General features: G+C 40.2%; 1 protein-coding gene across 2 annotated transcripts in view; it reads right to left on the bottom strand.

Annotated features, from left to right (window-relative positions):
• Positions 1–4,125: 4,125 nt before the first annotated feature.
• The window catches only part of LOC146583786 (nuclear receptor ROR-alpha A-like), a 175,467-nt gene continuing 162,776 nt past the window's right edge, over positions 4,126–16,816 (bottom strand). For both annotated transcript variants that reach the window (XM_085277493.1, XM_085277501.1), the window contains 5 exons: positions 16,674–16,806; positions 16,378–16,485; positions 14,691–14,801; positions 14,423–14,535; positions 4,126–13,566 (listed from right to left, as the gene is read on the bottom strand). In XM_085277493.1, coding sequence (XP_085133619.1) covers positions 13,402–13,566; positions 14,423–14,535; positions 14,691–14,801; positions 16,378–16,485; positions 16,674–16,806 — 630 coding nt within the window. In that variant the 3' untranslated portion in view covers positions 4,126–13,401. The remainder of the gene's footprint in view (positions 13,567–14,422; positions 14,536–14,690; positions 14,802–16,377; positions 16,486–16,673; positions 16,807–16,816) is intronic.

Below are 16,816 nucleotides of genomic sequence, written 5' to 3'. Positions count from 1 at the left end.
ATGACAACTGGTTTCTCTCACTCCAACCGGTCGCAGCAGATGGCTCCGCCCCTCCCAGAGCCTGGTTCTGCCGGAGGTTTCTTCCTTCCCACTGTCACCAAAGTGCTGCTCATAGGGGGTCATATGATTGTTGGGTTTTTCTCTGTATGTATTATTGTAGGGTCTACTGTACAATACAAAGCTCCTTGAGGCGACTGTTGTTGTGATTTGGCGCTATATAAATAAAATCGAATTGAATTAATTTGAATTAAATATGTATGGGACTAATCTTGCTTGTAGTTTTGCTATGGTTTGTCATATTTTTAACAGACGGTGGCTGTGTCCCAATTCAGGGTCTGCACGCTTGAAGTACGTATTTTAAGTGCGGTTACATCACCGCCACGCGACGACGGCTGTCCCAATTCGAAGTGTACTTCAAATGCATACTCCAAATCCGTCGATTTCCCCAAATATCAAGCGTGGTCCGGTGCACGCTTCGTGGTCCCATATATCCCACAATTCATAGCGCGGCGGTGGGTGTGGATAATTTTGCCGCAAAATATGGCAGAAGGGAGCGGCCGAAGAGGTTTTTTTTTTTTTCAAAACTTTATTGAAATTATAAAGCGAACAGTCAGTCATTCCAGTTCAGTTTGTACAGTAGACATACAAGGCAAATAAGAGTAACAATATACAGTACAATGAAATAAGAAGGATGAATAAATAAAGGATAAAAAAAGAAAAAAGAACAAAAGGGGGGAATGTGACAGACTTCATAACAACTTTGTATTTGAAAGTTGTAACAGCTCATTCGTTAAACATTTCTGAATGAATTTCAATCAATGATAAACCTTTTTTATTGGAAGTTAATTTAAGAGAGTTTAAGTAATATTCAATTTCAATCAAAAACAAATTAAATGATGGCATTTAGTTTTGAAATTTATGTATATGGAATTTCCCTAATAAGATGGAGTGGCCGAAGAGTGAACTGTCAAAAGTACTGAATATGACGTCACTTATTTATGTGCGAATGTTTAATAATGAAAGTCAGTCATATATCCACAAACACAACAAGCTGAAAGTCAGTGATATATGTATATGTGTGTATATATATATATATGTATATATATGTGTATATATATATATCATAATAATCTGACAATACTATAATATTGGCCATATTATATTTACATTACCACAGTGAGATGACTTTAGTCTCATGAACAACTTTAACTAATTGTTATTTACTAACTAATCTTAAATGAAATGAAGCCCAACAATCATGTTTTACAGTCCCGTGGTCTCAGCCTCAGATACTCAACTAATCAAAGTGATGTCATAACAAAAATGAATGACCAACAAAACATTTTTCTCCTTCATTTCTGTCACACAAAGCTGTATGTAACGTGTCTCACGGTTAGTATCATGGTTGCTAGGCAACCTGAACAGCGAGATGAAGCGTATACCGTCCCATTTCACAAGCCTCTCACTTCCGCACTTCTCATACTTATAGTACGCACCGTACGTAGTACGCGTAGTGCGCGTACTTCAAGCGTGCAGACACTGAATTGGGACACAGCCTATATGTTTGTGTATGTCATAACTATAACTGTGCACGTGTACAATGCAGATAAAAACAATACAAGTAAATAATTACATTGAGCAATAACTATTTATTAAGAACTTTAATACAAATAAAACAGGACATCTTTCTGCAATGATAATAGAAAAAAGAAACATTGAGGTAACCTTGAGCAATAACAGGAAAAACATTAATTTTGACATATTTTAACAATAACAGAAAATCCTCTCATCTTTAGCATTACAAAACTGGTAAAACATTTGTTCTGTTATCTTTTAGCAGTAATAAAAAAGAAAAACATTCATATATGGACCAATAGCTGTACGTACCAGTGTGTTTAAACCTGCGAGGGTTTGTAAAAATAAATACCACCCTGCAGCGGCTGTAACACTCTTGTTGTCTGTCAATAACAATCATTCCACGTCACGTCTGCTGATCTGGTCACAGCTGATAAAACATTTTTCCTTCCTGTATGTTTGGCACTGTCATCAGCTCGATGCACAGATGCATAAGTCAGCGCATTCTCCTCACGCTCGCCCCATCTCACAAGTGACAGGCATCTATGAAGAATACTGGAGTACTTTTTAGTGCTTTTTTTAATGCATTGCATTAAAAAAATCTATGTTTGCATTACTGATAATAATCCTGCTCACACTTGGTGATGATTTGTATATCAGCTCCAGCATTCGTCTGCATGCTCTCCAGCATCCTTTCACCTCCTCAGTCTGGGTTTATTCAACATAATTAGTCTGATAGATTTTACTTGAATAAACAAGTTTTGAACTAAATAAATACAACTTAAATTCTTATGATGGACATTTGCAGCAAAAACTTGTTGTACTTCTAAATCATTGGCAAAATCATTTATTAAATTATGAAATTATGAAATAACTCTGGATGCATTTTCAATAACACTGTCGACCAAAATTACCAGAGCCCACTACTGCACTAAGTATGGATGCTGTAGTCTGGTAGTGTTATATAATCAGGCAGCACTCTGCGTTTGTTGTCGACCACTTGGACTTTTTTCACAGTTGCATCCTTCTTCAGATGAAACTTTTTATCACACTCGACGGTATCAGAGACAGCAACCGGGTGTGTGTCTGTTCTCCTCTCTCTCTCCACAATCTAATTCACTGGTGAGATCACCCAGGAAAGGTCCTAAAGGTGGAATCCACTCACCTGGTTGTGAGGTAAATATAAATATGCTTGCAGGATCTCCTCTGACACAGTCTTTCTCATAATAGTCATCGACGTGCTTCTGCTGCTCCTCAGGAGCTTTCACAGTTTCCGGATAACCAACACACCGACGCCATGGGAGCAATCGTCTGTATGTTACGTGTTTGGTGCCATGAGAGCAGTTTGGAATGAATCTATACATGTAAATGTGTTTTACGCTCTGATCATGATCACTTTGGAAAACACTGTCTGATGGGGTTAAGGTTAGGGTTAGGGCTGGAATAGACAGCTGGAGCAAGTGTTACCGCCACGAGCAGCATTCTACTGGATTCAATTATGAATCTGGAGCGTATCGTAAGGATGCTGAAGGGTACCTCTTGCCTTACTATAAGATGCCTCAGGACATGATAAATCATCGGTATGTTGGGAATGAGAAACTGGATGCCTCCTGCTTATGCTGTAAAAAAGTTTGGATGTAATTGTTAAACAGCGTGTCTGTCTTATTGGGAAAGTGCCATACTTCATCAATACAACCTGTTTTGTAGCCTCAGCATCACCATACATACAGCTATGCAGCTGGTTCTGCTCCTCACATGGAAGGACAGACAGAAGCACAAAGTGTTCCTGTCATTGTTTGGAATATACAAATACTGAGGTACTCCACCCAGCTTAAACAGATGCTGCCACTCCTGATCTGTGCAACTCCATTTCTTCATCCGCTTTAGAATCATCATTGCTTTGATGACCTGATGCAATTTCACCAAGAAATATATATACACATGTACACTACCAGTCAAAGTTTGGACACAGCTTCTCATTTAATGGTTTTTCTTTATTTCCATGACTATTTCCATGGCAGATTATCACTGAAGGCATCCAAACTATGAATGAACACATGTGGAATTATGTAATAAACCAAAAAGTGTGAAATGTTTTATATTTGAGCTACTTCCTAATATCCCCCCTTTGCTTTGATTCCTGCTTTGCTCACTCTTGCCTCTCTCTCCATGAGCTTCATGAGGTCATCTCCTGAAAAGGGTTTTCCAACAGAAGGAGTTCCCAGAGATGCTGAGCACTTGTTGGTCCTTTTGCCTTCACTCTGCGCTCCATCTCATCCCAAACCATCTCCACTGGGTTTAGGTCAGGTGACTGTGGAGGCCATCAGCACTCCATCACTCTCCTCGGTCAAACAGCCCTCACACGGCCTGGAGGTGTGTTTGGGGTCACTGTGCTGTTGAAAAATAAATGATGGGATGGCATGTCACTGCAGGATGCTGTGGTAGCCATGCTGGTTCAGTGTGCCAACCAGCTGTTGAGGATTTATTTTTAACCACCAGCAAAAATAAGAGAAATTAAAAAAAAAAAAAGCCAAAAATTCTCTTTCCCAGTTTTATTTATTTTTTTATATTTCACATACAGCAGCTCTGTTTGTATCAAAAGCAGTCATGTTTGACCAGTTGAAATGAGAAACTGACAGCCCCAGGCCTAACACACTGATACAGGTACAGGCTGGGAAATAACATTACTGTACTATGATATTTCATAATCATAATTACATTTGATAATTTAAAGGAAAATTCATTTTTTGTAGAACTAAGGACCGTAAACAGGTGCATATTTCTTAGAAGGAATATGTCGTCAGATTGCACATTTTATTTCTGACAGTGAAAGTTTTGTGAAAGTTCATATTATTTAAACTTAATGGAAAATTTAGATCAGTTAAAAAGTTAAACATGGCGACCTGTCTAAATGTCACTGTTGGACAGTTATAATAAACGAACAGTAAAACACAGGTTTCCTTTAATGTGTCCTCCTGTGAGGAAACATACATGTAGCAAAGCTGGTAAAATCGAGACCCTGTTAACCTAGCACCTACGCATTTCAAAAACACAAAAACAACTGTTACTAAAGACAGAGCTGTGCATATCAAACCATGTATCTTACATTATGATGCATATAAATCAGCAGGTACTCTAAAAAGACTGATGCTCAGCAGCATCTATAGCAGTATTTTCTTGTGGCCTGTACAGAAAAATCGATGAAGTTACTTACAGAACGAGGGGCGGCCATGGAGGGTATGCATTTAGGTGATGGATAATGACAACGAAAAATGTAAAGTGATAACACAGAACTATTCAACAGGTAAATGAAGAATTTTCATGTCTGTGAGTCTGCTACGGTCAGATTCATCATTAAACAGTGAGCGTGAGTAAGGACATCTGTATGCCGGCCATTTTTTGGGACTGCGTTGACTCATCGGCAGAGAATTCATATTACAACTCATCGACTAGCATGTGGCCCAGGTGGCACACTTCAAAGAAGTATCCACCTCTTAAGTCTGGCATCATTAGCCATTTCAGGTTCCAGACTATTCCTTGGTTTCCCAACTCAAATACTGAGACTTAAGAATGGCCCAAATTTGTTCATCTTCAATGAAATGTTTACTGTGGCTGCTCTAACAGAGGTTACAATAAAGTTTAACATCCATGAAAAAGAAGATTTACAAATAGAGCTGAACATGACAGGAAGTTAGCTCACTAGTCTCCGTCTAAAGATGATAAACCGTGTTCAGACTCTGTCACTTTGGACTTAAATGAAGACAGAAAACTAAACAGCAGCAATGTTTCAAGGTTTTTGGAAGTTGGCCTAGCTGGTGGCTACCTACAGAGCTACAGTTAGGATAATTATTAACACAGTAAAGGTAAAGGGGATGAACGACAACATTTTTCCCCTCGATAAATTCAATGTGAGCGTCCCCGATGGGCACAGACAAAGGAAACCTTATGGCAGGGAAAAGACGTGGAAAATGAAGAACACCTAATGCATCTGTAAGGTTAGTCATTAAACTGAAACACATGTTTAGTGCCAGTTTGTGCCAGTACAGCACTGACACAAGAGATTTTTCCTTGTTGGGTTGAGTACAAAGGGTAGTTATGTTTGCGGTTTGATGTGCATGTAAGTAAGCTGTTATAACTGTAAACTCCTTTGATGTGCTAAGTAAAAGAAAGACTACTGTACTGTATGTACTGATTACATCTTTAGACATCATCTGGTTACATTGCTCAATAAACTCAAATCCGTGATGCACCAGACTCAAACAAGCTCTCCTCCACACTGCTTTCATTCATAAAATGCTCAACAAACCCCCAACATCCTGGCTAACAGGTGGATTTTCCTGTTTCAGCTAAGCTAGCCAACAACGAAGACCCAGTGGGAGAGAGTAAAAGTGGACATCATATGCTTGGTTTTTTAAGAAAAAAAAAACACTGTTGTAGTCAGAGGCAGTACAAAAGTGACCCCTTAGATTGCTGAGTTATCTACCATAGAGTAATGTAAGTAAGTCTATTAGCTGCAAACAACCACGTTCTGCACTGACACAAGATGGCACTAAACATGCTCTAAAAACTTAAAACACGTATTTCTTAAATCCAGCTTCACGTATAGCAGGGGTGTCCAACTCCAGTCCTCGAGAGCTGCTGTCCAGCGCAGCTGAATCAAATGGTTGGATTACCTCTTCAGCATGCATCAAGTTTGGCAAAGGCATGATAACAAGCCATTCATGTGATTCAGGTGTGTCGGAACAAGGATGCGTCAAAAAGCTGCAGGACAGCAGCTCTCGAGGACTGGAGTTGGACAACCCTAAAAGTTAATTTAGAGTAGAGTAGGGCTCTATGGTGTAAATTAGCCTTAATACATTTCATGTCCACTTTATTATGCTGGTTTGGAAGACACGAGGAAAATTCCTAATCCTAAGCTTCATGTACCCGTTGAAATCTTCTGCACAGAGTGACTCTTTTCTGAAGCGTTCCAATAATAAAACTTAAACACCTATTTCTTAATAATAATTGCTTTCTGGCAAGCTGTGAGAACATGGGCTATAGTAAAATTTTTAAATATGAGCATAAAAAGGTGCTGCACATGAATAGCACTAAAAAAAAAACAAAAAACAAAAAAAAAAAAACAACCCCACAGAAGCTCACAATGACTACGGGTTATTAGTGGCTTTTTTATATTAAATAAAACAAGATACAAAGTAACACAACACGTTAAAAAGGCAAGACCCTTGATGAACGTAGTAGGAGCTTGGACCTGGAAGCAGGGTTAATACGTCATCACTTAACAACCAGATAACGAAAGCACTGCTTCACCGTTAGCTCCTGTGTCCACAGTGGAGTCTATCTAGGCCTGCTCCTAACTTATCAATTAAAATTTGCATTGACATGGTTTTTTGTACTCTAACCAATAGACAAAGCATAAAATGGCAAGATTTACATTATTGCTTTACATAATTTATGGCTAAAGTTAGGTATAGAAATACTGTTACTGGGCTAAAGACTGAGACGTGATGAGATGAAGCAGAATGTACAATGGTAATAGGGATGGCAGCCAACATAGGTGGACTGATATGATTAGGACTATGATAGAGTTGAGTCTGCAGGTGGCGAAACCTGCAAGCTTTGTGACCCATTAACCAAATTCAATCGTCTGTAATGTGCTTTTACAATAAAACTTGACCAGCAGGTAAAGCAGGTACATTCTGAAAATGTAACCAACGAAAGTAACCAACACAAACACATCCTGTTTTAACAGAAAAGCATCCTGAGCTACAAAAATATCAGACTTTGTGTAAAGATTGCAAATTAAATTTGAAGTATCAGCATTAATCTCAGTTTTTAGATGTTTCGATGACACACTTGACAAAGAATCAACCAGGAACGGCCACAGACTGAGCCACCTGGGAGGTGGTGCAGGTAATAAAAACGATGTATGATTCTGCATCTCTACATTGTTTCAGCCTTCTATAAATGTATACATTTCTTTAAATTACAGCACAAAACATACAGACGACCCTACCACCCAGCAGATTATCCAGTGATGATCATCATCCAGGTAGTTTTCTTTCAAATAAGGTCAAAATTTAGTTTTACTAGGTCATTACTAAAAATATAATTAACCCTCTGACATGTAACTAATCATAGATCAGTGATGTGGGCGTAGAGCTCGACTCTGGAGGAAGAGAGTGAAGGATGTTGAACAATCCTGCACATCCATCCTGAACAGGCACATGCACTGTGACTTTGATCACAGAGACTGAAACCTGGATTTTTTCGCTTGCCAGTATCTTGTGTATGTATCACAGAACATTTCTTTTAATATGTAAATAAGAATATTTATATACAATGAACTTACAACAAAAAGAGAAAGAATTATCATTAGATCAAACGAGACTGTTGAATCATCCCATTTCCAAAGTAAAATCACTAGTTTTGTTAACTTCTACTCTTTGGTGTAATGCTATCTGTAAAGTCTAATTGTTGAATGTTGTCATTGTGCTTCTTAAATTTGTAAGGTCTGAGTTCAATCTATAGGATCAAGACATTCCTTTGTCTCTGACCACTGGCTGGAGAGGCTTTTATTGCAGATACATTCTATCTGAAAGATCTGTTTCTTGTGATGTTGCTTCCTGCTTTTATGATCCTTTTGGTGAGCAGGAAGTCATGCATACATAGAGACACAACTTCTCACACACTCACTCAAACACACACACACACACACACTCTCACATGCATACAGATGTTTACACATACACACACATAGTGCCTTGTCTTAGAACCATTTTTGGGGGGTTATGGTGGGCGTTGCTTTGCTGTGATGTGTATTGTGTGAACTGTCTTCCCAATAAAAGGCAGCAAGCGGAGGCCGTCGCCGGGGTCATTTTGTGGTAGGATTCAGAGAATATTCAGGAATTAGAAAAAAAGCATCAAATCCTTAGAAAAAGCCTACGCGTCCCACCAAGATCAGGAAACATTGAACAAAATACGCAAAACAAAACTAGAATTAAATGAGATAATTGATAAAATAAAAATAAAAAAACAGAATTCTTAGTACGTAGCTTACAAAGTTACAAACATGGTAATAAATCCGGTCAATTTCTAGCACACCAGCCAAAAATAAATAAAGAAAAAACAACTGTATGTGCTGTTCAAGATTCATCTGGGAACACAGTATATGACCCGAAACAAATAAACAACATTTTCAGGAATTTCTATAAAACGTTGTATTCACCACAAATAATGTGGAACATAAAATCAGCCTTTATGTGGATGATGTGTTACTTTTTCTCCAAAACTCACAAACCAATATCTCTGGGGTGATTGAATTGATAAACTCTTTTGCAAGAATATCAGATTACTCAATTAACTGGTCAAAATCTACAGTCCTCCCGATTAATTTCTCCCTCCATAATTCTTCTTCAACACTACCACAATCGGGAAATATAAAATATTTAGGTATTAATGTTTCTCCCAAGCTTGCAGATCTAACTAAATTAAACCATATCCCACTTTTAAAGAAGGTAGAAGGCGATCTGGCTAGATGGAAATGTCTACCCATATCACTCATGGGAAGGGTTGCCGCTATAAAAATGATGGTCTTACCAAAAATAAATTATTTATTCTCAATGATTCTCACTTCGGGGGTGGGGTGCCCTCAGCCTCTCGGCCTGGAGCTCGGTCACTCTGGCACAGTTGGTTGCAGGCGGAGCTCACGGGCACGTCACTGCAACCCCCCCTGGCTTTGGCTCCGCGGCTGCTGACTGACCCCTCATCTGGGGCTTTCCTCAGGTCTTTCTGGGATAGTGGCGCGGCTGCCCCTCTGTTGGTCTTCCTTGGCCTCTTGTGTTCTGGATGTCTGGAGTTTTGCTCACAGGCTGTACACACGGGTGCTCACAAACACAAACTACACCCTTTTTGGCTCCTACCTCAAAGCACACTGTGCGCTGTCGATCTTACGTGCTGCACAGTAATGTTTAATATTTAGTATTTACTGTTATATTCACATATATCATCCTGATGTTGTTTATTATGTTGCTCTTTTTTTTTCTTCTGCTTGTTTTCTCTTTTTTCTTTCTCAACAGGTGATCCAGGTGATTGATAGATGGATTTTTTGTCCGCTTATTTTGTTGTTTTTTGCCCTTTATCCCCGTCCCTCTTCCCCGCTGTTTTTCTTTCCCTCTTTCTTTTCCCCAGTCAAATCTGTCCCGTATTTAGCAAGTGAAAATAAAATAAACAATTAAAAAAAAAGGTGAATCAAATAGACCATTACGGCAAGGCTGGGACGGTCCATTTGGTAAAGTAAATCCGTTGGGCATCTTTCTTCACCTTTAGACGAAGAAAGAATTCTGATGGCAAAAGAGCCAAACGGGACGGGCAAAAAAAAAAAAAAAAAAAAAAAAGGATTCAGAGTACTTTCTGAGACACCGGCTGGGGCCTCCCTTGCTAGCAAGTAAAAGATGTTCGTCTTGTTTTTGTCGTTAACGAGAATAAGTCTCTAAACTAGTGGGGCTTGTGGAAACACAGACCCAACACTATCTGTGACTTTCTCAAGTCTGAAGCCATGCGTTGTGTTTTTTTTTTTTTTATTAAGATTCAGAGGAGCTCACTTCCACAGTCTGGGACCTGTGACTGGTGTGTTTTTGCTGCCTAAGAGGCACAAAAACAACCAAACAGACGTTTGACAGCAAGTCTCATGGATTCATTCACTGTGACTTTCTTCTGTTCTGATGCTGCACGTGGGTAAAAATTCCACAAACAGGGGTGGACACACACACACACACACACACACACACACACACACACACACACACACTCTAGGCAGTGGAGAGACTGCCTTTAGTGCAACACATCCCTTTCTTCACACTGCATAGTTGTTGTTTCTTCCTATGAGGCAGGGTCAGTATTGCTCCTCAAAGCTTGTTTTTTGTAGTATTGCTCTTATTATATTGAATTCTAATCATGTTAACATGATTTTTCTTTTGGAAATACAGGAGGGATAACACATGTTTAATTGTTTCTTTGTTTTTACTTTTGTAATCCTCTGTGTAATTTGTAAAGTGTGTCTGCTAATCTGAGTGGAGGCTTGCTGCATATTCTTGTTTTACAGGAAAGGGAAAAGTTTAAATGTTGCATTCTTTTTCCAGCATCTAACAGAGTAAAAAGCTTTTAAGCACACACAAAGTAAAATATACAGCTCAGTGTCACAGCCACCAGGTGGTGCTAAAGATTTACTGCTGTGAATATCTGCAGGAGGTGCCGGGACACATGCAACAGATGGGCAGCTGAGGAGGAGGAGGCTGGATGAATGCGAGGGAGGATGGGGGTCACGGTGAAATCATAGAGACTGATTCTATGGCTGTTAAATCTCTGCTGCTGAAGGGAGGAGGACCTGTCGCATGGGTGTTTTAATTACACACAATTTAACCGATAAAAATCATTCGTTATATTGGGTAAAATTAATCAGCTGTCTTCATCATGTTTACTATTTAGTTTGTCTCCTTGGCTACAAGAAAAGACACAACATTAACATCTAAAACAGAGAACTTTGGGGATTTGATGCCTCAGAAGGGATGAGGCCTCAATATAATCTTGCTGACAGCACTGCACAGTAGTTTATTACTCATCAAATCAGATTTAAAAACAAAAAACAACTCATCTTCAGGTAAATTGAAAGAAATGGTGACTGATGAAGCAGAATCTGTATTTATCCTGTGTTATTTCATCAGCTACACCCTGGGCCCTGCAGTGAAAGTTAGGACAGAGTTAATGACAGTCACAGAGGGCAGATACAACATGATGTGAAAGCTCTACAACTCTTCGACACGGCAGACAGCTTGTGCTAAAAATAACATAAAATAAAAGGTTTGCATACACAGGGGGCCACACATGTACACCAGAACACGGCACCCTGGTACAAAGGAGAAGAGCTCATCGAAAGTGTTGTGAACAACCACCGAGTTGCTTTGATGGCAGTACGAACATCATGGCACACAAACAGAACCAGATTTTGCACTGTATGCCTCATAGAGACTGGAAACGAACGCAGACTGGTCCCAGACCACTGCAGAAACAGGAACAGCTTTAATTTAACACATGGATTCATTTGAGTTTTCTTCTTTTCTCAGTTATTGATTTGATATTTCCTTAGTGGGCCTAATAGACTGTATATAAAAGATGGACGACTACCCATCGTTTTTGAACCTTTTTTTTTTTTTTTGATGATGGATGTCACAATATTTGCTGAGTATGAGGTATGAGCTGATGGTAGAAAGCTTGGTTAGCAAGCTGCTATGAATGCAATGCACAGAAACACATGTGCTATCTGCTAGTTAGTAATAGACGTATAAATGACTATAATTTCACTCACCAAAAACAAAGCACAGAGCTTGTACAGTCTGCAACTCACAGCAGCACATACCAGTTGTCACATAATTTCAATAAAGGCAGACAGCCATCAATTAAGCAGCCATGACAATAGGATATATTTAGGGCTGGATCATGTGACCCTGAGTCCTCCCTTAGTTATGCTGTCATAGGCATAGGCTGCTGGGGGATCCCCATGATGCACTGGGTGTTTCTTCAATGCATCATGGGACTTGTGTTAATAGACCTCTCTGCACTGAATCATACCTGTTATTAAGCTCTGGCTCTCTTCCACAGCATGTCTCTATCCTGTCTTCCTTCTCTTGCCCCAACCAATCACAGCAGATTGCCCCGCCCCTCCCTAAGCCTGGTTCTGCCGGAGGTTTCTTCCTGTTAAAAGAGAGTTTTTCCTTCCCACTGTTGCCAAAGTGCTTGCTCATAGGGGGTCATTTGATTGTTCGTTTTTTTCTCTGTATCTATTATTGTAGGGTCTACTGTACAATATAAAGCGCCTTGAAGCGACTTCTTTGGCGCTGTATAAATAAAATTGAATTGAATGACTTTAAGCTAAATGGATGAGTTAAAAAACTACAGATTCCAAAATAAATGTTTGTATTGTTTTGTAAGTTTGGCATTCCAACATAGGAGTCTCTATGCACCGACTCACTTTCAGAGCTAGCATCAAGTGGTGATTAAAGGAAATGCAGTTTTTGTCACTTTGGAACTGGAGATCACGGCTGTGGTGCTGTGCTATGTATCTGAGCAATGACTCATACAGTATTTTCAGTAAATAGCACTGAAAATGTTGCAACTGATGTCACTGGATAGAAGTCAAGAGGACGTTGGGATTATTTGATCATTTTGCTAATATCAGCTGAGACTATGATCAATGTAACATAACATTTCCACAAAGTATCCAAAGTTGTAGAAGCAGCTGTGTGAATGTGGTGCTTTTCATATGCACTCACTCTCACAAAGGATAAGAACAATTTTACTTTGCAAATTAAAATTAGGAAATTATTTTTGCTACCTTTTAATCTTTTGATCATAAAGTAAAACTGTCTGTGGACAAGTCAATGGATCCAACATCATTCTCTCCAACAAACGCAGGAAACTCAAAGCTTTAACAATCAGGTAAACGAAACAAAAAACAAGTATCAGTGTGAGTACTGTTAGAGGTGAGTCTGATCCAGGTTCAGAAGCCTGGATACATGACGTGGGCTAATGAGACCACCTGACTCCTCAGAGCAAACTCACAGACACGAGAGGAGGACGAGGAGGAGGAAAAACAAACTGAGGAGAAGATGAACTCGGGTTTCTTTGTGTCTGTGTCAGGTGTCCAGGAGATGAAGTACAGCAGCTGCACAGTCGCCATCTTCGGCTGTGTAGGACGCCGCCCCGTCCGCAGTGTCTATGGAAACTGGGCGCAATCTGTCTGGATACACCGGCTTTGGTGCCAGTGACAGTTCAGTCGCTGTTCTGCAGGGTCAGTTCGAGGTCAGCACCGAACAGCTCCTTATAAAGAGGAGGGAAGTGCGATCGAACGATGTCCGGGTAAACGGCTCTGAACGTGCACAGCTTCTCAGTGTGTCGACTGCACAGCGAACGCAACGCTGACGCCTCACATCTGAGCTGATGGGAGAAATGAGAAGAAAGAGGCAAGGAAAGGGAGGAGACAAGGAAACAAGAATAGAAAAGAGGAGACAATAAAGAGAAATTAGGATAGAAGCGGAGAAGTGAAAAAAAGAAGAAGAAGAAGAAAAAGACGAAGAAAGGAAGTGGGAATAAATTAATGTTTAGCTCTTTAGAATAATGTGTAATGTGATCACAAAGAGTCTACCATACACAGTCTCATGAGTATTCTTACACCCTTAACTTCACTGGTGCTCAGTGGAGAAATATGAGTTATACAGTTGTACTTCCACACTTGTCCACAACAGGGCAGCAAAGAGCTATTTCTCCATTAGGCATGCCCTGTTGGATTATATTTACCATGTTTTTGGTTAGTTTTCTCTGCCAGCACATTATTATGATTTTTTGCATCTACAACCAACTCATTGGTGCAACAAAAGAATACTGATAACCACAACAACTTTCAGTTGTGCGTCAAACTGTTTCTGAGTTGACAAGTACATCGACAAGCACAATACAGTGCGTTCATTGCAGACATCACTGTGTATGTTTCTGTAATTATGAATCTAACAGTCTGCTCAAAGACTTTAATCAAAATCATATTTAAATGTTTAGTTATCATTGTTATCTATTCATTTTCAAATTAACTGTTTTAGTAAAATGCTGAAAAAAATAGTTAAGCACTTTTTCGGATGTTAAGCTCGAACTTTTCAGAAAAGTCTGTGTGGCTCAAATTTGAGTATAATTTTTAGTTTAGTTCCCGTCTGCATGTTTACGCTCCATTCATGTACTCTGTGTGTGTCACACACACACACACACACACACACACACAGAGGTTTGCATGCACCACGGGTACCTTGTTCAGGACTTCGTCCTCTCTCTGGTTCTTCTGCAGCACATGTTGCAGAGCAAGCTGAGTCTTCTGCTGCAGCTTCTCCACCTGCAGCTTCTCCTGCAGCCACGACCGATCTACACACACACACACACACACACACACACACACACACACACACACACACACACACACACACACACACACACACACACACACACACACACACACAGTTATTTAACTCAACAAGTCAGTGTAGAACATCTGATCAGATGGTGAAGGAAGGACGTACCTGCAGAAAGCAGAATGAACGCTGAGAAGAGAGCAAGCTCGTCCTCTGATAGGTGCAGCGAGCACATGCTCTTAGCAAAGTCGAACACCGCCGTGATGAAATCATCACAGCCTGGGAGAACACGGAAAACACCGGAAACATGCTCAGTGACTTACAGAGGCCAACAGAAACGTCAGATTGCATCAGTAGCGTTGTAGAAAATGTAATTATCACATCAACACATATTTTATTATTTAAGACAATCCAACAGACAAGAACTGCGACATCATTCCTGTGCTTTTGTGATCGATGATCCAAAGAAGCAGCCAAACGTTCCCTGTTACTTTTTTTGGGGTGGCTTCTTTTCTGATGCATCTTGAGATGTTTGGAGTAGTTAAATGTTAAAAAGACGCATCTTCAGTCAAAGAGAAGCACTAAAGAGAAGGAGGACATGTGATTTGGAGGCACGGTCTTCCTCTGTGGCAGGCTGCAAGTCAAAGCAGCTGCACGAGTGTTCAAACTTTAGTCTGAGAAAGAAAGAAAAGCAGGCATCTGATTCCACTCTGTTCAGAGGGCACACAGGAAAGGATGAAAAATCAGGAAGAAAACCTGATGGAAATGTGACATTACTTCCTGTATTACTCTGAGCAGTAACCCTGCTCAGAGTAATACAGGAAGTAATGTCACATTTCCATTGCTCAGGTCCCATGCTACACCAACTTTTCCACACATGAAAACCAGGAACCTGAACCAAACAAGCCACCTGGTCCACATGTGTCCAACCTTACAAACCCCTTTCATCAGTGAAAAACAAGGAAAGCACCAGCTTTTGCACACCTGAGGCTTTTTTCCAACTCTGTTTCTGCGTTACACGACCCCACCCGACTCTCAGGAATCAATACAGGAACAGATAAAGCTTCCAAGTACTAAGAGAAGCCTGTAGTGATGAAATTCCAAGAAAATATTTCCCCTGAAAGTTAGCACTGAATCTTGGTAGAGATAAAAGTTATTCACAAAGCGTCTGAGCCCTTAAGAGAGTTCCTGAAGTGAAAAACCGTTAGGAGGGGCTAGGGAGACTTTTAGGAGGCTTAAGAGTTTCTTTAGGAGAGGAAAAAATGGCAGAAGAACCAAGTGTAACAGTACTGGAGGAAGAAGAATATCTGCAGTGTTTAAACCTCAGAGGATGTTCCTTCTCCACCTGCAGACAGTTAGAGATGGAGGGGAGGTTGGAGAGACGGCTGACTTTTTGAACTATTCACTTGGTCTTGCTGTGAGGTGGCAGTGCTAACCACTGCACCTCCGTGCCCCACATTAGAAACTCTCTGAAAGGATTCTCAGAATGTGTGTGGATACCAGCCCAGACCTGTGAGCTGCACTGGCACTTATAAAATCCTCATATTTAGAAATAGAAGTAGTTTGAGTGACTGTGTCCAGTCAGCTGACTGTGCTATAGGTGCACACCTGTAGAGTTTTGACACATCTCAGTTATAAGTAGATCCGACCAGACTTTCTACATTAGCAGATTATTATCAGCTGTTAGAAAGTAGCACTGCCCACACAAATATCTATACTTTTAATTCATACTTTTAATTTATTTTAACCCTAAATTTATAAATTTGGGGTTTTAATTTATAATTGGAGCTTATGTAGGGGTTTTATCGATGATAAAAACCCTATGACACCTCAGTAGAAAATGAACTTTGCTCACCTAAAGCTTTGAAGACTTCAGGACCTGCAAACTTCCCATCGAAGAAGACAGTGTTGTTCTGCGAGTCAAACACTCGGCACATTCGTAGAAAGACGACCTCCAGAGAGCCTGGCAGAGAAAACGAGGAGATGCTGAGGACACACAAACTGAGAGGAAAGGCTCCTCCAGCTGAAAACACCCGGGGCATTAAATCTACTTGCTGGGATTTCCTTATCTGGATTATTGCGACGTCGTTGTTGTGCTTTTCACAAGTTTAAAAAAAGCGAAATGAAAATGAATCCAATCTGTGCTCTCACCAGCTTTCAGCAGTACGATCTGGTCATTCTGGCACAGATCCATGAAGCCGTCGATACGTTTAGCAAACTCCACCACATACTGAATGGCCTCTGTGATCTTCACAGCACAGAGCTGCCACATCACCTCCTGAGGCTGCGCACAC

The sequence above is a fragment of the Mchenga conophoros genome, linkage group LG1 (genome assembly GCF_057382185.1).
Source record: "Mchenga conophoros isolate Kocher_MC1m ecotype Shallow Benthic linkage group LG1, M_conophoros_male_GT1.1, whole genome shotgun sequence".
In the NCBI taxonomy this organism is placed as follows: domain Eukaryota; kingdom Metazoa; phylum Chordata; class Actinopteri; order Cichliformes; family Cichlidae; genus Mchenga; species Mchenga conophoros.
This window is presented reverse-complemented; position numbering and strand designations above follow the sequence as displayed.